Here is a 24,399-nt window from a genome sequence, read left to right on the forward strand (position 1 = left end):
TTGTGATGCAAAACAAAGCTTTACACTCGACCTCAGTACATGTGACAATAATAAATCTAAACTTATAGTGGAGGTTCTTGGAACTAAAATATGAAGTGTTCAGCAAAACAAATGCTTTGGATACCAACAAAGATAACAAAAGTGATTTTCATAAATATTATAAAAGATTGTTAAATGAATAGATAAATGAATGAATGAATGAATGAATAAGTTTATCGGCCAAGTATGTGCAGAAACAAGGAATGTGCCTTGGTGCTCCACTCACAAATGACAACACAAACACACAGTTAACAATTACCAATAAAGCATAACCACATCAAAACAATAAGGATACAACATTACGGTCTAAACATGTGGGTGAAAATAAACCAAAGCAAAAAAGAGACTACAGACTTTGGTTATTGAGTAGAACTACTACTCGTGGAAAAAAAGCTGTTTTTATAGTACAAGGTGCAATTAGATCAGATTATGCCACCCAACAATACTGCAGGCTTTCAACAGCATGTGGTGTCACTTAAATGTGCTACTGCAAATCAAACAGGCAATGTTGTTATATCTCTTGCTGCAGCAAATTATGGTCCATTAAGGAGAATAAAACCTGCGGATTAACCCTCATGCCAAAAACCATGAGAGCATGATCAGATGAGTGTCCTGGCAAGCAGCGCACTGGGAATGTCGTGGCAAGCAGCGGCCAAGCCCACCAGCACGCCTTGCTTGCCCAACGTGAATCGGGGACTCGCTCGCTGTGGACCATAGACAGAGGACCCGCCCGGTAGGCTCGAGCCACCAGTATTGACAGAACCCACACCTTTGAGAGCAAGGTGGACTAATTATATAATATTAAAGAATATTTGTTTATTTTGTATTATGGTGGTGGGTTTGTTTGTATTTTTGTGTGTATTTAAAAAAAATAGTTAATTTAAATTTTTTGGGGGAAAAAGAAAAGAAAAAAAGAAAAAAAAAGAAAAAAAAGAGCGAGGAGGGGACTTGCGCTGCAAAGCATTACCTGGAGGGGGCGCCAAGAACAAAGGGGGTCTCGGCGGGGCCTGCCTGTGGCCACATGCAGCGACAGTCCTGGCTCGTTGCAGCGAGCAGAAGATAAAATTGTTCAATTAACTTGTAACTTTGCCAGCGGCAAAAACATGGCGACTCTTGTGTAGCGCCTCGGTGAGGTGTGTTGTATGATTTTACCAGGTTGTATGCAAAGTAAAGCATTTCCCTGTACCAAGATACATGTAACAATAAAGTATCATTGAATTGAATCTACATCTTGGCAACTACTGGAAATAAAAAGAAACAACTCAGTCATCTGCCTCATTATTACATAATTCCAATGCTCATTTACACGCTGCACTGGCAAATTCCTTAGAATAGATTGCCTGACTCCCACCTGTGAAGGAAGGTGAAGATCCTAGTGAAGGGTTGTGGAATAGAAACACACAATTTCGAGACCTGTTTTCCAAAATAATTGATTGCAAATGTCTTATTCAAATTCAAGATAAATTGAGATACAAATGTAATTCACTTTGGGAATTCAATCCCTAAAAATTCTTAATTATTTTAAAAGTGCAAGTTATAAATTTCTTATAAAACACCAAAACACTACTGTGATTTTACGAATGTCGAAATTTTAATTTGGAACATTATTTCTGTCATTATTACTGCACAAAGTTAAACTGTTATTACAGAAGATTAAGGAAGGGCTATGTCGATATATTCATACTTACTTGAGTGCTTTGAACTTTGGTGCTTTACAGAGAGCTACAACACCATCTCCAGATCCAACAAGGAGATCTCCTGACTTCAGTTCCACTAATGCAGTAACTCCCTGCAGATAAGATGGGAGATTAAACATTTGAACTCTTATTTCACTTTGGCAATAATACAAGTTTACCCCATACCAATTTTACTGTGCAAACAATTCTTTTGGAGAAGTCACAATTATTCTAATTACCTTGCGAATGCTTTTATTAAAGATTTTCACTTTGTCTATTCACTTGTTTCTTACAATTCCTCTGTAAACCTATTTCTACTGCCAGACATTGCGATGTGCCTGTCTCCACTCTGTAAACTCACCAGCTGCGACACCTTTATCGATGCTTGAAACAAGGTACAGCAGATGCTGGTTTACAGGATGAAAAAGGGACCCGACCCAAAACATCCTCTATCCATATTTCCCAGGGATGCTGCAAGGTCTGCTGAGTCTTTGTGTCTATTTTTCATGCATCATGTTATTACCTCTGGACCTAAATGATCCAACAGCATCATGATCTCCCTATTCTACCCCTTAAATGTGACCAATGCTCTCTCTTCTCCTTTACAGCATTTTGTTAAACATCTCTCTGTTATCTGAGGTGTTACACCGTGGCACAGCTGGTAGAGCTGCTGCTTCACAGCGGAGACCCAGGTTCGATCCAAACCTCGGGTGCAGTCTTTGTGGAGTTTGCACGTTCTCCCCGTGATCAGATGTGTTTACTTTGGGTGCTCTGGTTTCCTCCCACATCCCCAAGGCGTGCAGGTTTGTAGGTTAATTGGCTTCTGTAAATTGCCCTTCACATATGTAGGAAATATGCCATGTAGGATAATATGGAACTAGTGTGAACATGTGATCTTTATTTGGTGTGGACTTGGTGGACTCGAAGGGCCAGTTTCCATGCTGAATCTTTCAATCAATCAGTTTACCTTTATATCTTCATTTGAAGCTTCTGCTTTTGTTATATTTGTGAAAAGCCTTGGGATGTTTTGCTGTATTAAAGATCCTACATAAATCAGCATTTTAGTTTTAGAGATACAGCCGACCATCGATCAACCACATACTAGTTCTATCCTACACACTTGGGACAATTTACACAATCAACCTACAAACTGGCACGTCTTTGGAATGTGGGAGGAAACTGGAGCACCCGAAGAAAACCCATGTGGTCACAGGGAGAACGTACAAACTCTGTACAGACAGCATCTGCAGTCAGGATCAATCCCAGATCTCTGGCGCTTAAGGCAGCAACTCAACTGCTGCACCACTGTGCTGCTAAATACAATGTTCTAAATGTTGTTATAAAAAATATTAATGATTACAACTCACCAAACTGAATTTATCCTTCATGGGCCCATAATTGTTAAGAAGACCGGTTTTCATGCTGACCATCAAAATATCACCACTAGTCGTTCCACAATAGCAGAAACTATCATCATTTGTTACCTATCAAGGAGGAAGTGAATAAGCCAAGTAAGCAACTGTTTGCAAATGGACTGATTGTAGTAGAGGGGAAGAAAGCTGGGAAAGAGAGATGGGGACAGGACCATTAAACCTCCCCACCCTCCCATCTACCTGTATCCACATCACTTGCGAGGTTTGTCCTGCCCCCACTTTCTTTACCAGCTTTCTCCCCACTGAAGGGATCCGACCCGAAACATCACCCTCCATAGATGCTGCCTGACCTATGAGGATAGGCACTATGTTTTAAAATTTAATGTAATATTTTACAGCTCCAACATTAATTGATAACACTGAAATGTGACTGAAACCAAAAGTTCTCTGAAAAATATTGCCAATCTCTTCATGTGAATGAAATAAGCTGTTCGGACCCTTGCGTCTGCTCCATCAATTAGTCAGATTATGGCTGGTCTGTAACAACATTTTGAACAATCACTTGGCAATAGTGGGAGTGAAAACTTCAGGAATTTAAAAAGCAGAAACTAATTAAAATTGATTTATTTTGCTTTCATTTTATTCAATGCCTGAGTGAAGAATAGTGAAGAGCGGCAGAAGGTCCCGGTGAGCCGCAGCCGTGCCTCGTTAGCAGGTCTGACTCGCCTGCTGTGGAATCACTGGAGGGAAGCCGCCGAACCCAGCCCCGGCTCACCCCCGAAGATCTTACCTTCCGTGCCCTCAAGGTCGGCTGCGGGAGGCACTCCCACAGCACAAAGGCTGTGGTGGAAAAATGCTCCTTTTACATATTTCTCAACAAATCTATACCAGTGTCGGAAACCAACTGCAGATGTTCTGCTGTAACACAATAGTTGTTTTTCTAAAAAATCTCGCATTATAGAAAATCACATGATAAAAACAATTGTATTAATGGGGAGACACAAAGCATTGTTTAATTTCTCCAGCATTTTCTTACTCCCTATTATAAATTCCTTTTTACATCTTTGTTTAGTTTAGTTTAGTTTATTGTCACATGTACCAAGGTATAGAGAAAAGATTTTTGGTGCATGCTAACCAGTCAGTGGAAAGACTGTACACGACCACAATCGAGCCGTCCACATGATAAGCTTTGTTGCCAAGGTAGTCCTGAGAAATTGAGGATGACCTAGCTTCGCTCTGGTTTTGCGGGTTCTGTGGTGATGAGGCCAGGCTGCAGACTCTCGCATGGACAGGCAGGTGGTGGCAGATGGACCCAGTGGGCGGGGAGCTTGTGAAGTGGACCACCCTGTCTCCTGCTTATGAGAGGCCACCCGGAGGTTCTCAGTATCACACCTAATGCTCCTTCTCCACATTGTGACATCCTTTAGATTTTTAGACTTTTGAGGTACATAGCCCCATCATGACCCTGAGACTACTGTGATATTGTCCTTCTTCAAGGAGGCTTTCAGCGCATTCTTGAAATCTTTTTCCACTTACACTTCATGATCTCGTCTCATTGGAATAGAATATATTTTTCAGTTACGGCACAGTGGCATAATGGTAGAGTTGCTGCCTTACAGCGCCAGAGACCCAGGTTCGATCCTGACTACGGGTGCTGTCTGTATGGTGTTTGCATGTTCTCCGTATGACCACGTGGATTTTCTCCAGGTGTTCCAGTTTCCTCCCACACTCCAAAGTCGTACCAGTTTGTTGGTTAATTGGCTTCGGTAAGTTGTAAAATTGGCCCTAGTGTGTAAGATAGTATTAGTGTCGGATGTGATCGCTCGTTAGCCGAAAGGCCTGTTTCCACGCTGTATCTCTAAAGTCTAAAAGTCTAAATCTGTTTCTGGCATCAGGCCTACAAATAACATGACTTGCCCAAAATAGCCAACTAAGTATAACATGATCTTCAGTGTTGGGTCTATTGGATGGGAAGCTTAAAACTAACCATCTCTTATCTGAAGCTCAGACCTGAGGGCCAGTTTTCAAACTAAATGTACCATTCTGTCGTATTATGGTTCTAAGGGAAAATGATCGGCTCTTTAAATTTCCATGTGGGTCATCTGTCAAATAAGAAAGTGCTTACAGGGGTTTGTACTATTTTCCAGTTTCAAACAGCATCTATTCTTCACATGAAAAATAGTAGACATTCAAAATAGTATTTGAATGCTAGCTGTACTTGGAAGAATTGGCCTTTAAAAACTGTAGCTCACTTCGACACAGTTGATCAATCTTTTTAACACTCCAGTCTGACATTCGGTGGGACGAATCTTTCTGTTGGGTAAGTCCAGGAGCCAGAGACGAAGTGTACCGCTGCAAAAGGAAAACAGGCTCGTACACTTTCATCATTTTCAATGCTGTATACCAACGTACAAGAACATTTCCTGTAACATTTTAAAGTAATTACAAATAATGGAGCTGCATTATCAACTTATTCTGAGGAAATGCACACTGGTAGCAACTTGCTTTATGATTGTACTGTAGATAAATTTACTCTGTTATTTTCTCCCAAACAAGATTTATTGAAACCCTACTCAGCCAAACATAATTCAAACTACTGGGAAAGGAACACTGAAATTAGATATTTCTGCATTTCTTTCAATTACAAACGGGTATAAATTTCAACTGAAGGATATCTGGATCTATGATATAATAAGTGATTTTCAAATATCTTTTTTTTAATGTTTCACTACTGTGATTGGTACTGTCTTTTTTCAATCTTTGTTGTATTTTTATGGCATCAGTGTTTGTTACATTAAACAAAGGATGTGTTCCATTGTTAGATTTTCTTAAACTGGCTATATTCAACAAATATAAGTCCATCACTGTTTTTCCAGCAACTGGTGGTCTGGCTCCTCCTATAATCCGGACAAAATTATGAGAGTGCACTTGAAATCCCCCGTGGAAGACCCCTCCCCCCCCCCCCCCCCCCCCGAAAATGTGGCGTCTAAGTTGGATGAGGCTTGCGATCTCAACCTCATCTGGACTTCGGCGGCCAATTGGCAAAACGGATAATACAACGAGGCTTTGGAACCAATGGTGCCAGAAAATCGGTGGTGGACCTGTATTCGAATATCTACATTTTCATAGCATCAATAAGATAAAGACGTCTAAAAAATGAAGATGGAGTGTTGTATGAGCTCCCAGGTTGCCTATACCAATGTAGAAACAAGAAACTGCAGATACTGGTTTACCAAAAAAGGCATAAAGTGTTGGAGTAACTCAGCACGTCACCCAGCATCTCTGGAGAATATAGGTAGGTGACATTTCAGGCTAGAGTCCTTCTTAAGACTGATTGTTATGGGAGGGGAATATCTTATAGTTTTCAACACCCCCCCCCCACCATTCCCTCCACCACAATCAGTCAGGCGAAGGGTCCTGAAGCAAAACGCCATCTATCCATGTGTGCAGAAAAGAACTGCGGATGCTGGTTTATACCGAAGATAGACATAAACTGCTGGACTGACTCAGCGGGTCAGGCAGCATCTCTGGAGAAAAAGGATGGGTAATGTTTCGGATCGGGTCCCGACTCGAAAAGTCGCCCATCCTTTTTCTCCAGTGATGCTCCTGGCCTGCTGTGTCACTCCAGCACTGTGTCTATCTTCATCACCTATCTATGTTCTCCATAGTTGCTACCTGACCCGCTGAGTTACTCCAGTACTTTGTGTCTTTCTTTGCCTATATCAATCTTTGTTTGCTTGAAGCTACTAATTATATGATAGCATATACAGAAGAAATTCTCAACACAGTCCAACACAAGTTGCCAACAGGAAGACAGACATACAGTGCCCTCCATAATGTTCGGGACAAAGACTCATCATTTATTTATTTGCCTCTGTACTACACAATTTGAGATTTGTAATATAAATAATCACATGTGGTTTAAGTGCACATTGTCAGATTTTAATAAAGGCCATTTTTATACATTTTGGTTTCACTGTGTAGAAATTAGAGCAGTGTTTATACATAGTCCCCCCCCATTTCAGGGCACCATAATGTTTGGGACACATGGCTTCACAAGTGTTTGTAATTGCTCAGGTGTGTTTAAATGCCTCTTTAATACAGTAAAAGAGAGCTCCAAGCACCTAGTCTTTCCTCCAGTCTTTCCATCACCTTTGGAAAAAATTATTGCTGTTTATCAACATAAGGACCAAAGTTGTGCAAATGAAAGTCAAAGAACCCATTATGAGTGAGAAACAAGCATAAAACTGTTAGAGACATCAGCCAAACCTTAGCCATACCCAAATCAACTGTTTGGAACATCATTAAGAAGAAAGAGAGCACTGGTGAGCTTCCTAATCACAAAGGGACTGGCAGGCCAAGGATGACCTCCACAGCTGATGACAGAAGAATTCTCTCTATAATAAAGAAAAATCCCAAAACACCTGTCCAACAGATCATAAACACTCTTCAGGAGTCGGGTGTGGATTTGTCAATTACCACTGTCCGCACAAGACTTCATGAACAGAAACACAGAGGCTACACTACAAGATGCAAACCACTGGTTAGCCACAAAAATAGGATGGCCTGGTTACAGTTTGTCAAGAAGTACTTAAAAGAGCAACCACAGTTCTGGAAAAAGGTCTTGTGGACAGATGAGACGAAGATTAACTTATATCAGAGTGATGGCAAGAGCAAAGTTTGGAGGAGAGAAGGAACTGCCCAAGATCCAAAGCATACCACCTCATCAGTGAAACTCGGTGGTGGGGGTGTTTATGGCCTGGGCATGTATGGCTGTGAAGGTACTGGCTCACTTATCTTCATTGATGATACAACTGCAGATGGTAGTAGCATAACGAATTCTGAAGTGTATGGACACATCCTATCTGCTCAAGTTCAAACAAATACCTCAAAACTCATTGGCCGGCGGTTCATTCTACTGCAAGGCAATGATCCCAAATATACTGCAAAGCAACAAAGGAGATTTTCCAAGCTAAAAAATGGTCAATTCTTGAGTGGCCAAGTCAATCACCTGATCTGAACCCAATTGAGCGTGCCTTTTATATGCTGAAGAGAAAACTGAAGGGGACTAGCCCCCAAAACAAGCATAAGTCAAGTCAAGTCAATTTTATTTGTATAGCACATTTAAAAAGAACCCAACGTTGACCACAGTGCTGTACATCATTGCAGGTACTAAAAATGAACATACAATGGCACACAAACATAACAACACATACATAGAGAGTTTACAGCACCCCCTCAGAGAGCCTCAAACGCTAGGGAGTAGAAATGTTTTGAGCCTGGACTTAAAGGAGTCGATCGAGGGGGCAGTTCTGATGGAGAGAAGGATGCTGTTCCACAGTCTAGGTGCTGCAACCGCAAAAGCACGGTCACCCCTGAGTTTAAGCCTGGACCGCGGGATAGTCAGTAGCCCCAAGTCGGCCGACCTGAGGGACCTGGAGATAGAGTGGTGGGATAGAAGATTTTTGATATAGGGGAGGGGGGGGGGGGCAAGCCCATTTAGGGCTTTGTATGCGAATAGGAGGAGCTTAAAGTTGATTCTGTACTGTACTGGGAGCCAGTGGAGAGAGGCCAGAATCGGGGTGATGTGGTCCCTTTTACGGGTACCCGTCAGGAGTCTCGCTGCGGCGTTTTGGACCAATTACAGGCGGGACAGGGATGATTGGCTGATCCCAGTGTATAGGCAGTTGCAGTAGTCTAGGCGGGAAGAAATGAGTGCGTGGATGATTTTTTCAAGGTCGTCAAATTGGAGGAATGGTTTGATTTTAGCTATGGTACGAAGCTGGAAGAAGCTGGCTTTTGCCACAGTGTTGACTTGCTTGTCAAACTTTAATGCGGAGTCAAATATCACGCCAAGGTTTTTGACATGCGGTTTGACTAGGGAGGATACGCTTCCAAGGCTGCCTGTTATCGTTTTGATGGAGTCGGGGGGGCCGAATAGGATGACCTCCGACTTCCTCTCGTTTAGTTGAAGGAAGTTCTGTGCCATCCAACATTTTATGTCCTCAAGGCAGTGAATGAGGCTGATTAAATTTGACCGGTTGTTGGGTTTCAGGGGGAGATAAAGCTGTGTGTCATCCGCATAGCAGTGGAAAGAAACGCCAAGCCTTTGAATGATTTGGCCGAGGGGGAGCATGTACAGAGAGAAGAGAATGGGGCCTAGGATGGAGCCTTGTGGAACCCCGCAGGAGAGGTTAGCTGGGGAAGAGGAATAATTGCCTATGTTGATGGAAAAACTCCTATTTTTGAGGTAGGAAACGAACTACATGGATGACGTCATTGCATAAGCTAAAGATGGCGGCAGAGGCCTGGCAGAGCATCACCAGAGAAGACACCCAGCAACTGGTGATGTCCATGAATCGCAGACTTCAAGCAGTCATTGCATGCAAAGGATATGCAACAAAATACTAAACATGACTACTTTCACTTACATGACATTGCTGTGCCCAAACATTATGGTGCCCTGAAATGGGGAGACTGTATAAACACATGTGATTTTAACCACATGCGATCTTTTCTATTACAAATCTCAAATTGTGGATCACAGAGGCAAAAAAAAAAAATGATGGGTCTTTGTCCCAAACATTATGGAGGGCATTGTAGGGACTTGGTATCTGAATCATTTCAGTATTAAGAATATTGAGTGGATCTTTTGTGACTCACGTTCCTGCTGTAATGAATACGTCATCCATGTGGTTGGCGAATGTAACGGCCAGCGCATTTCCTGCAGTAGGAATGGTGGCAGGATGACCACAGATAGATGTTTTTGTTGCAACATTCCATATAACCACACTGTAAAAATGACAAAGCATTACCTATTTGTTTCTGTAGTCATGAAGTTCAGCAAAGATAAAAATCCTTAACACAGTTTAACACAGAAAAAAAATGAAACTAGGTGTTCTCATCCAAAAACAACAATGTTCAATTCAATTTATTACATTGCAGAACTGCAGAGTAATGCTGAGATTAATATTGTGACAAAACCATTAATAAAAGGCAGGATGGGAATTGTTGAGCCTTTTTCTTCACAATGTCATAAAAGCTTTCATGATTTTTTACATCTGGAGGGCAGGAGGAATGAGAGGTGATCTGATAAAAGTGTACAAAATCATGAAAGGAATAGATCGGGCAGACGCACAGAGTCTCTTGCCCAGAGTAGGGGAATCGAGAACCAGAGGATGTAGTTTTAAGGTGATGGTGGGAAAGATTTAATAGGAAACTGAGGGGTAACCTTTCACACAAAAGGGTGGAGGGTGTATGGAACGAACTGCCGAAGGAGGCAGTTGAGGCAGGTATTATCACAATATTATGGGACATTTAGACAGATACTTGGATAGGACCCATTTTAGAGGGATATGGGCCAATCACAGGCAAGTGGGACTAATGTAGATGGGACATATTGGTCGGTGTTCGCAAGTTGGGCTGAAGGGCCTCTTTCCACACCGTATGACTCTTTGACTCCATCTTGCTAATCAAAATAAAAGATCCATTTGTGCCTAATCTCCGCTTCCTGCAATCAACCAATCCACAGCAATATGTTATCTTCTACACGTTGACTTTTTTTTCTCTCAGCAACCTTCAATAGTTTAGAGGTCTCTGGGTTAAATATGGGTAAATGGGACTATTTTAGATGGGCATCTTAGTTGGCATGGATCGTTTGGGGTGAAGGGCCTGTTTCCGTGTTGTATGACTCTATGACATCTGAATAAAAGCCTTCTGGTTCCACTTGTTCTTTTATATGTTACACACATGTGTCTTCTTAAAAAACATCTAATCAATTGATCTACATAATTTCCCTTTTACATCTTTAGATTGTCTGATTATCTTGATTTTTTTCTGAGTTGTCTGCCATAAAACTAATAATTCCCTAGAATAAATGTTACACTAACTGGCCTGTAGCTGCCTCCTTTCTGTCTCCCCCTCTTTTCAGTTAGATTTGATACTTTCCATTAATTGGTCCGTCCCCAAATTGAAGGAATTTCAGAACATTTAAACCAACGTATTAACTGCCTCACTAGCCACTTATTTTAAGACACTTGGGTAAAGTTCACCAGAGCCCAAGGACTTGTCTGCCTGCAACTACAACAATTTTCTCCACAACCACTTCCCTGGTGAATGTAATTTTCCTGAGTTCCTCCATTCTTTCCAAATCTTGATTTAAACCTTCTTTTGCTATGTTACCTGTATCTTCAATTGTGCAGACTAATCTTACAGTTTATCTGTCACATACTTTAATTATTGGTTCCTTAGACTTATTTCAATGGAACCAATGCTTATTTGTTAAATCGTCTTAAAATATCCATAGGAATTCTTACTCTCCTTTTGCATATTTTTCCTTCTTCATTTGCGCCCAACTCATTTTGAAAAGTTTTCTAACCGACCTTCTCTCCTACCAAGACAGACACAAAGTGCTGGATTAACTCAACGGGTCAGGTAGCATCGCTGGAAAAAAAGGATGGGTGACATTTCAGGTTAGGACCCTTCTACAGTCTGAAAAAGGATCCCGACTTGAAAAACCACCTGTCCTTTTTCACCAGAGATGCTGCCTGACCCGCTGAGTTACTCCAGCACTTTGTGTCTATCTTTAATATAAACCAGCATCTGTAGTTCCTTGTTTCTACTTCTCTCCTACTACCTTTCTTGGGGCAATTATACCTTTTTTTCCTTTAAAGTTAATATTATCATTCATATTTTTCTCAACTGAATGATTCCTTAACCTAATTTGTCAGTTCATTCCAGCAAGACCAGGTTTCATGCTCTCATAATTGCCTTTATTTAAGGTACTATTTAATATCAATTAGCTTGGATAATCTTGGCACTTACTCCACCGATTTATTGTCAGAATCTGATTTAATGATTTAATGATTTAACCTTTGCCGAGGAAGAAATCAGACACCAATGGCATGAACTGGAAAAATAATCATTAATTATTTGCTGAGAAATCATAGTTAACAGCGTTGAAATTAATCAATCAGTAATTAAGTTTCAAAAGAATGTTCATTGACTGGATCCATTAGCACTTTTCCTATCACCATGAAAGCTACTTGAACCATTGAATAATTTCAGTTTTCTTTCTAGTGAGTAGAATTAATTGACAGCAAAAGAGTGTAAGAACAGTTACAATAGGTCTGATCATCAAACCATTGTATTGCTCAAAAGCACGGAAGAATGACAGGAGTATAAGAAAATAACTGCAGATGCTGGTACAAATCGATTTATTCACAAAATGCTGGAGTAACTCAGCAGGTCAGGCGGCATCTCGGGAGAGAAGGAATGGGTGACGTTTCGGGTCGAGACCCTTCTTCAGACTGATGTCGGGGGTGGGACAAAGGAAGGATATAGGTGGAGACAGGAAGACAGAGGGAGATCTGGGAAGGAGGAGGGGAAGGGAGGGACAGAGGAGCTATCTGAAGTTGGAGAAGTCGACGTTCATACAGGAGAATTGATCGAAGGGTATTGATCGATGGTTTAAAACAGGATAAGCGGAGTAACGGTTAGCAGAAGATTTCACAATCAGGATCAGAGAGCACAGATTTATAGTGAACGGCCATAGGTATTTGGTGAGGAGGGGAGCTATGGGTAGGTGGGCTATGGCAAGGGATGATGGTGATTGAGGAGTGAATACGTGAGAAAACAGGGAGTAGTGATGAAATGGGAATTCACAGACTGAACCAGTGATACAAGCAGTCCAACCAGGACTTTCAAGAGGCGTGAATAGGTACTCAAGGGAAAATGATCTGCAAGGCCATAGGGAAATGGTACTGATTAGACTGCTCCACAGGGAGCTGATGTGCACTGAATTCATTGAACTACCCACTTCTATTCCATAATAAATTCATGATTGTGTGAAAATACACCTGATGCTTGAACTAAAACCAGAAAACTGCAAAAAATACTCAGCAGGTCGGCCAGCGTCTTGCAGAAAGTTTGTTTTATGTTGATCAGACTTTTCAAAATATTAGCATAATACCAAATATAAATTTACACAGGAATCAATGCTTGAGATTGTCATAATATATTGAGAATAATTGATGATTAATGACTTTGTATAACAGAAAAGAGAAAGAGAGACATAAGCGACTACATGTGCTAGAATAACCTGCTCTTCGGTGGTACTTTTCATGGGATTGCTGATCACAAAGTTTTTGCAGCTCACAGTGGTTCTGCTTGCGGCACAGCGGTTGAGTTGCTGCCATACAGCGCCAGAGATCCAGGTTCAATCCTGACTACGGGTGACGTCTGTACGGAGTTTGCACGTTTTCCCTGTGATTGCGTGGGTTTTCTCCCAGTGCTCCAGTTTTCTCCCACATTCCAAAGATGTGCAGGTTTGTAGGTTAATTGACTTCTGCAAATTATCCCTAGTGTGCAGAATAGAACTAGTGTATCGGTGATCATGGTCGGCATGGACTCGATGGGCCGAAGGGCCTGTTTCTGCACTATATCCCTAAACTAACCTAAACTAAACTCACAAAGTTCTTTCAAAGTGCAGTCACTATTAAAGTGTATGAAGCAGAGCAGCAAACATTCTTGAAGCAATCTCCCACAAATATCAAAGATATTATGACAAGGTAATCCATTTTGTGTTACGCTGATAGAATGAATGTGGGCCAGGACTCTGAGGATTTTTGAACAGTCTTTTATTTTCAACTGTGATTGCTCAAGTAATAATGAAGTAAACCATTACAATTGCTAACTTAATCATTTTAAGCCACGTTATTTTGGTAAATTCCCATTTTGATTCCAAATGTCTTTTTACACTAATCTAGAATAAATAAGTTCAAGTCTCCCCCCCCCCCATCCAATTTATTCACAAATTTTATGTAAAAATAAACTAATATAGCATTTTATTTATGAATTTTATGTCAACATAATTTAACATTACAATTTATTCACAATTTTATGTCAAAAGTAATTTAACACAGTCTTTCTGCCTGTTGTATATTTGCAATATTTAATGCAGTGTTTTATTTGATTCTCATCATATCCTGTTACCTGCCATCGTCCTGACCTCCAACGGATACCAAGTAGCGTTCATTTGGGGAAAATGCCAATGCTTCAATTTTAGCTTGGTGAAGAGTCATTTTTGCGTGGATCGCTTTTTCATAATAATCATAGATAAGAATATCAGCCTGCAAAGACAACCAAGGCTAGCTTTCAGTTGAAAATATACTACATAAAAGTAATTGCAATGTGTGTAATAACAACCTTTGTATGGTTCATATTCCACATTTTCCCTTCAAGTTTACTTTAAATGGTCACAAAACCTGTACCTCAGAGAATTGAAAACTGACTGTCAATAGAAAAAATGCTCCACATTGCATGCCCTCAGTGGGTGATAAATTATAATAATTATTATAAATATGTTATTAAATAAAGTAAAAGTGTGTTGGTGTATTCATATAAATACCATCCAATCGTCCTTAAAATCTGATGATTTGGCACCACCAAAGTCCCAAGAATGCAGGTTAAACGGAGGTTAGCTGCACTTACGGAATGAACCATGTACATTAAACATGAGCAGTTTCGTCTAGAAACAAGGAACTGCAGATGCCGGTTTATGAAAAAAGACAAAGTGCGGGAGTAACTCAGCAGGTCCGGCAGCATCCCTGGAGAACATGGATAAGTGACATTTCGGGTCGCGACCATTCTTCAGACGGGAGACAGTCAACACAAAAAACACATCTGACTAATAAATAGTTAATTCACAAAATGCTGGAGTAACTCAGCAGGTCAGGCAGCATCTCAGGAGAGAAGGAATGGGCGACGTTTCGGGTCGAGACCCTTCTTCACCTCCCCACTGATGACCCCTTCTCCCGACTCCAGTTTTTAAATAAATACCTTCGATTTGTACCAGCATCTGCAGTTATTTTCTTACACTAATAAGTAGTTAATAAATGATTGTATGTTAGTTAATCATGCATGGGTTCCCCAATTAACATCATATGCTCTTTTCCCGTGTAGCCCGTGAACTTTTCCCTCATCACAGGTAAATATTTCCCTCCCAATGCCATTCATTGAAAAGCTGGGAAAACACAAAGATATTAATATGATCATTTCAGACACAACAAAAGTACATTTCTTGTACAGTACATATAATCAATTTTAATCTTTAAACCTTTAAAATGCAAGACCAAGGGTAGACTAGGCGACGGTTTTGCCAAACATTTCCACTGGGACAGCCAAGGCCTGTTGTATCTCCCGGTTGCTCACCATTTTAACTCCCCTTTCTGTTCAAGGCCTCCGCCATTTCCAGAGTGAGGCCACACGCAAACTGATGAAATAGCACGTCAAATTTCACTTGGGTATCTTACGACCTAACGTTATGAACATCGGATTCTCCAATTAAAGGTAACTAACCTAATAACAACTCATTTTTTCCCCTCCCTTCCCTGTGCCCCACCTGGATTCATACCCATTTCTCCCCTTCTCCCCCCCCCCCCCCCCAAAGCCCCAAATACTTTCCATCTGTATTCCTTTATTCCTTCCTCTGGCTTCACAATTTGTACCACTTCTATTCTTATCCCACACCTTTTGTCTATTCTTCTTTGGCCTTTGTCCAATCACCCGCCTATCAAAAAAGACACTCAAGGTTTTGTCCCACCCTCACCTCTCTTTCCCCTTTCTCCCCCCGACCACCACAAGCAATCTAAAGAAGGGTTCTAAGATGAAACATCCATGTTCTTCAGAGATGTTACCTGACCTACTAAGTTGCTCCTACACTTTGACTTTTTTTGTAAACTAGGATCTGCAGTTCCTTGTGTTTCAAGCAATTTTAATCGCTACTTTAGGCATCCTAAAATTGTTTTCCATTTGTCTCCCTTCCTAAATATCTCTAATTATTAATTGATTGATTGAAAGATACAGCACAGAAAAAGACCCGTCAACCCACCAAGTCGACGCCAACCATCGATCACCTGTTCAAGAACAGTTTTATATTATCCAAAATCTGCATCCACTCCATACACACCAGGGGCAATTTACAAAGGACAATTAATCTACCAACCTGTACACCGTTGAGAGATGGAAGGAAACCAAAGCACCCGGGAGAAACCCATGTGGTCATGGGTGGAACGTGCAAACTCCACACAGACAGCACCCGAAGTCAGGATCAAAACCTGGTCTCTGGCATTGTGAGACAGCAGCTCGACCAGCTATTCATCACTGCTGCTCTAATACAGGTTTATTGTTTGAAGATTGTAGAATGGTTTGTCAGGAAGGAGAATAATATTCTTTCAGTGCTAAGATTCGACAGACTTCATATATCTGTCGAACACATCCCCTTTCTGTTTTCTTCCCAGTTACAGTCATAAACAAAGGTGTCTTGTACAAAGAAAAACTATTTTGGTCAAAATATTCTACATTCCCCATGGATTACAGTAATAAAATGGCAATGTCTGTAAAGTGATGCAGAACATGGAACAGTCCTGGAAGGGTACTGAGCGGAAACTTCACCTACCCACGTTCTCCACAGATGCTGCCTAACCCGCTAAGTTACTCCAGCACTTTGTGTCTTTTTTCATAAATCAGCATTTGCAGTTCCTTGTTTCTACATAGTACAGCAAAGGAACAGGCCCTTCAGCCCATAATGTCCGTGCCGAACAAGATTCCAAGATAAACTCATCAGCCTGCACATGATCCATATTCCTCCATTTCTTGTATTTGCAAGTGCTTATCTAAATGCCTCGTAAACGCCACCATCATATCTGCTTCCACCACCACCGCTAGCAGTGTTTGAGGTAACCACCAATATTTAGATATTTACTAGACCAAGTGGACCCGTTGGGCCCAAACCTCTCCTGCATTGATGCAGCACCCTCGCCCCCTTCCCCTCCCCTTCACTCCATCCCCCTCAACCCCCCTCCTCCCCCCTCCCTCCCTAGGAGATAGATTTAAACTTTAAAATGTGAATAACTTAAAAAAATATAACACCGATTTCAATAAAACCGTCCATTAGCACCAAAGGGACGACGGTGAGTAAGGTGGGCCTAAAATTGTCACGCTATCGTGCACCGTTTTGGCTGTAGTTCAGGAACAAACAAACAAACAAACAAACGAGAGTTTTAGTATATAGATGAAGGGAGACAAATGGAAAGCAAACAGGTTTTAGAATTTATTAACTCCTACACTGGTTTTGTCACAGGAAGCCTAAAGTAGCAATTAAAAGTTGATTGAGACACAAGGAACTGCAGATCCTAGTTTACAAAAAAAGTAAAAGTGCAGGTCAAGTAACATCTCTAGAGAACATGGATGTGTAAAAAACATGCCCTGCACATCTCTTTTCCCCTCTGACCTTAAATTTTTCCACCCTGGGAAAAAGGTTTTGACTGTCTACCCCATCTGTGCCTCTCTTAATTTTATGTACTTCTATCAGGTCTCTCCTCAAACACCGATGTACCAGAGAAAGCCATCCAAGTCTGCCCAACCTCTCTTTGTAGCTAATAGCCTCTAACGTAATCATCATTCTAACCCTCTTCTGCACCCTCTCTAAAGCCTCCACATCTTTCCTGTAACGGAGCAAACAGAACTGCACACAATATCCTTTATTTACTCCTGCATCTGCCATTTATTGTTTTTAGAATACATGTTTCTTACCTTGAAACCCATGTAGGTGACTTGTCCTGTGGCAATATACTTTCCACTCTTACTAACCGTTACAACAGAGATATTGTTCGTATGACTTTCCAAGAAGGCCTGTTGGCCACTGTTCAAATTTTGTATTATGGTTGTACATCCCAGGGGGTATATTATATTTTCACAGTCAGGATGCACAGACAAGCCAGAAGGTACTTTGCCTGCAAACAGAGCAATATGGTGGCACAGTGTTTAAGAGACTCTCAGTTTTAATTACAATAACCCTTAATTTTTGCAGGAGATACTCCCAGAGCCTGCTGCAAATTTTAAAAAAATAGGAAATTGTCAATATTTAATAAGTAATCACATAACATGGTTAACAATGCATTAATGTACAATAATAAAGATTGTGATGATGTATTAAGAGTTACTGTGTTGAAAATAATCAGCAGAGGAAGGTGACTGCGGTGACTCCGAAGATGATGGCTTGGCAAGATGAGGGAACTGGTTCTTCAGTTCCTGATAGAAATCATGTTATAGCCAATATGGCCCAAACAACACAAAAAGTCTCCCCTCGTTCATCAATTGTGTTAGACCCAATGCACAATATGATAGTCTCCCCTCATTCATCAATTATGTTCGACCCAATACAGGTACACAATACAAATAGTCTTCCCTCATTCATCAATTGCATTATATCCAATTTACATTATGTAAGCATGCTTGATTCAGAACTACCTACACTCCCAGCATTTTCTTTCTTTATTTTTGATATCGAGCATCTGGATTTTAAGATCTTGGAGGAACAGCATCTCCTATTTTGCTTGGGCAGCTTATTACCCAGGGTATAAGAAAATAACTGCAGATGCTGGTACAAATCGATTTATTCACAAAATGCTGGAGTAACTCAGCAGGTCAGGCAGCATCTCGGGAGAGAAGGAATGGGTGACGTTTCGGGTCGAGACCCTTCTTCAGACCCAGGGTCCCTAACTTCAAGTACCCCCTGCATTCCCTCTCGCTCCATCCCTCCCCCTCCCATGTCACACCAGATTTTCATTCTCACCCAGCAAACAATGGCCTGTTTCCTTTATCATTGTTACTTTTTTGCATATCTTTCATTCATTTCTTCTATATCTCTCTACATTATCGTCCATATCTCTTGTTTTCGTTTCCCTTTCCCGTGACTTTCAGTCTGAAGAAGGGTCTTGACCCGAAACAGCGCCCATTCCTTCTCTCCAGAGATGCTGCATGTCCCGCTGAGTTACTCCAGCATTTTATCCACATTTGGTTTAAACCAACATCTGTAGTTCCTTATCTGGATTTTATTTTTTATATTCAAGTTTTAGAATAAAGACCACCTGCCCCACTCGTAAAGCTCGAGAGAAGAGTTGGGAGACCCAAGAAACTATACACACTGGAATCTTATGGAAAAACATAAAGTGCTGGAGTCACTCAGCCAGCAACTTTGGCGGATGTGGATAGGTGATGTTTCAGGGCAGGGCCTGTCTACAGAAGCGTTTGTTACATTGCATAAAAAGTCTGGAGACGCATCGGTAAGGAGTAAAGTCATATAGCATTGGGTGGGGGAGTGATATCCAGGGAAACAGACCTGGGTGATTAATTAATTTAATTTATGTTTATTACATCTGTGCATTTTGTCCGGACCTCAGGACACCCCGCACTCCCCAACTCCGGACCCTCGCATTCCTGGACTCCCCCTGGGCCCTCATCCTCCCCCCCGGCCCTCATCTTCCCTCCCCTCTCCCGGGCCCTCATCCTCCTACCGAACCTCATCCCCACAACCCCCTCGAACCCTCACCCCCCCAAACCTCACCCCCCCCCCCGGGACCTTATCCCCCCCCGCCCGAACCCCATCCTCTCCCCGGCCATCATCCCCCTGGGCCTTCATCCTCCCCCGAACCCTCATCCTCCCCCCCCCCAGACCTTTATCCTTCCCCCCCGAACCTCATCCTTTCTCCGAACCTCATCCTCTCCCCGGCCCTCATCCCCCGGGCCCTCATCCCCCCCCGGCCCCCGAATTTCATCCTCCTGCCCGGCTCTCATCCCCACCTCCGAATCTCATCCCCCCCCAGCCCCTCATCCCCCCCCGGGCCCTCATCCTCCCCCCCGGCCCCTCATCCCCCCCCGGGCCCTCATCCTCCCCCCGGCCCCTCATCCCCCCAGGGCCCTCATCCTCTCACCCCCGGCCCCTCATCCCCCCCCTTGTCCCTCATCCCCCCCCTTGTCCCTCACCCCCCCCCCTTGTCCCTCATCCCCCCCCCGGTCCCTCATCCCCCCCCCGGTCCCTCATCCCCCCCCCTGGTCCCTCATCCCCCCCCCCCCGGCCCCTCATCCTCCCCCCAGAGCCCTCAACCCCCCCATCATCCCCCCCGAACCCTCATCCCCCAGGACCCTCATCCCCCCCCCCCCCCCCGGTCCCTCATACCCCCATCATCCCCCCTCCCCCTCTTCCCCCATCATCATCCCCCCACCCTCCACCCTCCCCCATCCCCCCCTCCGGGCCCCCATTCCCCCCCCCTCCCCCCCTGGCCCCTCATCCTCCCCCCCGCCCCCGGCCCCGGGCCGCCGCTGACCGTTGAAGCCGATGATGGACTCGAGCTTCAGCAGCGGCAGGTCCCCGTGATCCTCCGCCATCGCGCGCTGTGGATGCCCGTCGCTAGGCGACCGCGCGCACGCGCAGACCCGTCGCCTCGCCGCGCAGGGGGGCGGGGCTGCAGTGGGACATGCGCACTGAGAGCCGCCCGCCCCCAGCGACAATATCACGTTACAGACAATCACAAACATTTACACAATTGCTTCCTAAATGCAAGTGGCCGTTAACGTTTAGCGCAAGCTATGTAATGCAGGAAATAATTGCCAGGAGTCCCTGCAAGCCTGTGCACATTGTGATACAAAACTCCGCACTTTTATCCCGCAGCAGAGTCCGGGCTGTGCAATTGCAATCAAAATATCTGCACAACTTTGGATGGTGGAGCACAAAGTGCTGGAGCTTAAACAACCTGCTGCATTCTTGCTGCCGGCTGCACGACCCGTGCAATGGAATTGAAACCCACAGAAATTGAAAGACAAAGTGAGGGTGATGTGTGGATTGAACTGCACTAGCCTGTCCCAGCAGGGTGGTTCCATGGTGTAATGGTTAGCACTCTGGACTCTGAATCCAGCGATCCGAGTTCAAATCTCGGTGGAACCTGGAAAGCACCTCCCAGTGATGTTTTTGACACCAATCAAACTAACACCACAACAAAATAGATCCAAAGTGCTGGAGTAACTCAGTTCCTTCCTAACCATAACAAAATAACATCATAATCAAAATATGTAAACGGACATCTGCTGTCTGTTCTTTCCTACACATTAGCAAAATAATTGTACTTCAATTGGGAGATTAGATTTATAGCCAGTGTTATGGATATAAAACAACATGGATATTCCTTGCTGATTACAATATTAACTAGGTCATCAATGTGTACAAATAGTGCCGGCAGGAATGAACTGCAGATGCTAGTTTACACTGAAGCTAGACACAAAATGCTGCAGAAATTCAATGGGACAGGCAGCATCTCTGGAGAGAAGGAATGGTTGACGTTTGGGTCGAGACCCCTCCTTCGAGTCTATCTTTGGGCTACAAATCGGTCTAACCATCAAGACTCCAGTCCAAAGTGTTTTCATAGAGTCATAGAGTGAAACAGTGTGGAAACAGGCCCTTCGGCCCAACTTGCCCACGATGTCCCAGCTACATTTGCACAACTTGGATGGTGGAGCACAAAGTGCCGGAGCTTAAACAACCTGCTGCATTCCTGCTGCTATGCAATGGAATTAAAGCCCACAGAAAGTGAAAGACAAAGTGAGGGTGATGTGTACATTCCAACAGGGTGGTTCCATGGTGTAATGGTTAGCACTCTGGACTCTGAATCCAGCGATCCGAGTTCAAATCTCGGTGGAACCTAGAAAGCTCCCAGAGTTGTTTTTGACACCCATCATAATCAAACTAACACCATAACAAAATGCCGTAGATACAAAGTGCTGGAGTAACTCAGTTCCTTCCTAACCATACAAAATAATATGCTGGTCAAAATATGTAAACCAGCATTTGCCGTTCCTTCCTACACATAATCAAAATAATTGTACTTCAATTGGGAGATTAGATTTATAGCCATGGTTATAGATATAGAAACATAGAAAATAGGTGCAGGAGTAGGCCATTCGGCCCTTCGAGCCTGCACCGCCATTCAATATGATCATGGCTGATCATCCAACTCAGTATCCCGTATTCTCTCCATACCCCCTGATCCTTTTAGCCACAAGGGCCACATCTAACTCCCTCTTAAATATCGCCAATGAACTGGCCTCAACTACCTTCTGTGGCAGAGAATTCCACTGATTCACCACTCTCTGTGTGAAAAAAAAGTTCTCATCTCGGTCCTAAAAGACTTCCCCCTTATCCTTAAACTGTGACCCCTTGTTCTGGACTTCCCCAACATCGGGATCAATCTTCCTGCATCTAGCCTGTCCAACCCCTTAAGAATTTTGTAAGTTTCTATAAGATCCCCCCTCAATCTTCTACAAACAACTTCCTTGCTGTTTCAATTATTAAGTAGGGTCATAAACATCTACAAATAGTGTAGGGAGGAAGTGCAGATGCTCGTTTACACCGAAGATAGACACAAAATGCCGGAGTAACTCAACGGGACAAGCAGCATCTCTTGGATGATGTTTTGGCATGAGACCCCTCCTCAGATTCTACCTTCAGTCTACAAATAGGTTCAACCATCAAGACTTAAGTCAAAAGTGCTTTGTCTTTTTTTTCAGTTTAGTTTATTGTCACGTGTACCGAGGTACAGTAAAACGTTTTGTTTTTAGAGATACAGCGCAGAAACAGGCCCTTCGGCCCACCGGGTCCACTCCGCCCAGCAATCCCTGCACACTAACACTATCCTACACCCACTAGGGACAATTTTTACATTTGCCCAGCCAATTAACCTACATACCTGTACGTCTTTGGAGTGTGGGAGGAAACCGAAGATCTCGGAGAAAACCCACGCAGGTCACGGGGAGAACGTACAAACTCGGTACAGACGCCGCCCGTAGTCAGGATCGAACCTGAGTCTCTGGCGCTGCATTCGCTGTAAGGCAGCAAATCTACCGCTGCGCCACCGTGCCGCCGTTTTTTGTTGCATGCTATCCAGTCAGTGGAAAGACTACACATGCTTACAATCAAGCAGTCCACTGTGTACAGACACAGGATGAACTGAATAACATTCAGTGCAAGAATAAGTCCCGTAAAGTCCAATTAAAGATAGTCCAAGAGTCTCCAATGAGGTAGGTCAGGACTGCTGTCTAGTTGTGGATAGGATGGTTATAACCCCATAACCCCTGACACCAAAAATAATCAAGAGTTTGTCAAACTCCGATTGCCCATCAAGCTTTGAAAAGGGTTTATCCGGGCTGATCTCCTCCCATTGAATCCAAGACTTTTCTATTTGGCTATTTTGAGATGGTGTAATGATTTCCTTGTCTTTTCTAAACGTTGTGCTACTATGACCATCCCCCTTGCTCCACCCACCCCTCAACCAACCAACCCCACAAGCAAACCAGCCCATGTCAGTGTTGTGTCACCACTTCCACTTACTTCTCTGGCTCATTTCCCAGAATCAAGTCCAGCAATGCCCCCTTGAGCCAGAAGCAAATTGATCAAGAGAGATTTTCTAAATAGAAAAAAAGACACAAAATGTTGGAGTAACTCAGCAGGTCAGGCAGCATCTCTGGAGAACATGGATTACTGACCTTTCAGGTCAGGACCCTTCTTTATTTGAGGAAACGTGAGTCTGGGACAGAACATGGTTGTATTTATGCATTTTTTATATAACCAGCTCATTTAATAGCTGGATTTATGCACTCATGTTTCCAATAACACGCTCAGATTTACTGAGAGCGTAGTTCCATGTGCAGAATGTGTTAATTTACCCATGTTTGAATCACGCTCTGCTTTTTCGGTGTAATCTTGCTGTTACTACTCAGTCTGTACATTCTGTGAACTTTTGAATAAGGGTATCACCGTGATTCCAGAAAGGGAGGTTTTGTGCTGCAATGTCATTGACACAACAACACGAGGAGAACGGAGATGCAAATAACAGCAGATTTTGGTTTACCGGAACAAAAACTCAAGGGGACTTTTACTTTAGACTTTAAAGATAGAGTGCAGAAAGACTTTATGGAGTGCAGAAACAGACCCTTCGACCCACCGAGTCAGCGCCGACCAATGATCACCACCGACACTCAGTAAAAGTAAAGTAATCCTACACACTTGGGACAGTTTACAATTTTACCGAGGCCAATTAACCTACAAACCTGTACGTCTTTGGAGTGTGGGATGAAACCGGAGCACCCGGAGAAAACGCACGCGGTCACAGGGAGAACATACAAATTCCAAACAGACAGCACCCATAGTCAGGATTGAACCCAGTTCTCTAGCACTGTAAGGCAGCGGCTCTACCGCTGTGCCGCTGCCTACTATAACAACATTTAGAAAACATTTTGTGTGTGGACAGGAAAGGTTTAGAGAGATATGGGCCAAACACAGGCAGGATTAGTGTAGATGGGACATCTTGATCAGCATGGACGAGTAGGGCTGAACGTCCTGCTGTTTCTGCGCTGTATGACTCTATGACAAAGTGTTGGAGTAAATCAATGGGTCATCTTTAGAGGACATGGATAGGTGATGT

At 43.0% G+C, this 24,399-nt stretch overlaps 1 protein-coding gene and 2 non-coding genes across 4 annotated transcripts in view; 2 read left to right on the forward strand and 1 right to left on the reverse strand.

Annotated features, from left to right (window-relative positions):
- cfap52 (cilia and flagella associated protein 52) overlaps positions 1 to 20,356 on the reverse strand; it is a 55,143-nt gene extending 34,787 nt beyond the window's left edge. For both annotated transcript variants that reach the window (XM_078400998.1, XM_078400999.1), the window contains exons 1-7: positions 20,254 to 20,356; positions 17,681 to 17,880; positions 14,081 to 14,217; positions 9,752 to 9,880; positions 5,341 to 5,440; positions 3,083 to 3,199; positions 1,728 to 1,828 (exon numbers count right to left, since the gene is read on the reverse strand). In XM_078400998.1, the coding sequence (XP_078257124.1) occupies positions 1,728 to 1,828; positions 3,083 to 3,199; positions 5,341 to 5,440; positions 9,752 to 9,880; positions 14,081 to 14,217; positions 17,681 to 17,880; positions 20,254 to 20,314 (845 nt within the window). In that variant the 5' untranslated portion in view covers positions 20,315 to 20,356. The remainder of the gene's footprint in view (positions 1 to 1,727; positions 1,829 to 3,082; positions 3,200 to 5,340; positions 5,441 to 9,751; positions 9,881 to 14,080; positions 14,218 to 17,680; positions 17,881 to 20,253) is intronic.
- Positions 20,357 to 20,798: 442 nt separating this feature from the next.
- trnaq-cug (transfer RNA glutamine (anticodon CUG)) lies at positions 20,799 to 20,870 on the forward strand. Its single transcript has one exon. It is a non-coding gene; the product is annotated as a tRNA-Gln (tRNA).
- Positions 20,871 to 21,551: 681 nt separating this feature from the next.
- On the forward strand, positions 21,552 to 21,623 carry trnaq-cug (transfer RNA glutamine (anticodon CUG)). The gene has a single exon. It is a non-coding gene; the product is annotated as a tRNA-Gln (tRNA).
- The last annotated feature ends 2,776 nt before the right edge of the window (positions 21,624 to 24,399 follow it).

This window comes from Rhinoraja longicauda, chromosome 6, assembly GCF_053455715.1.
Source record: "Rhinoraja longicauda isolate Sanriku21f chromosome 6, sRhiLon1.1, whole genome shotgun sequence".
Lineage (NCBI taxonomy): Eukaryota > Metazoa > Chordata > Chondrichthyes > Rajiformes > Arhynchobatidae > Rhinoraja > Rhinoraja longicauda.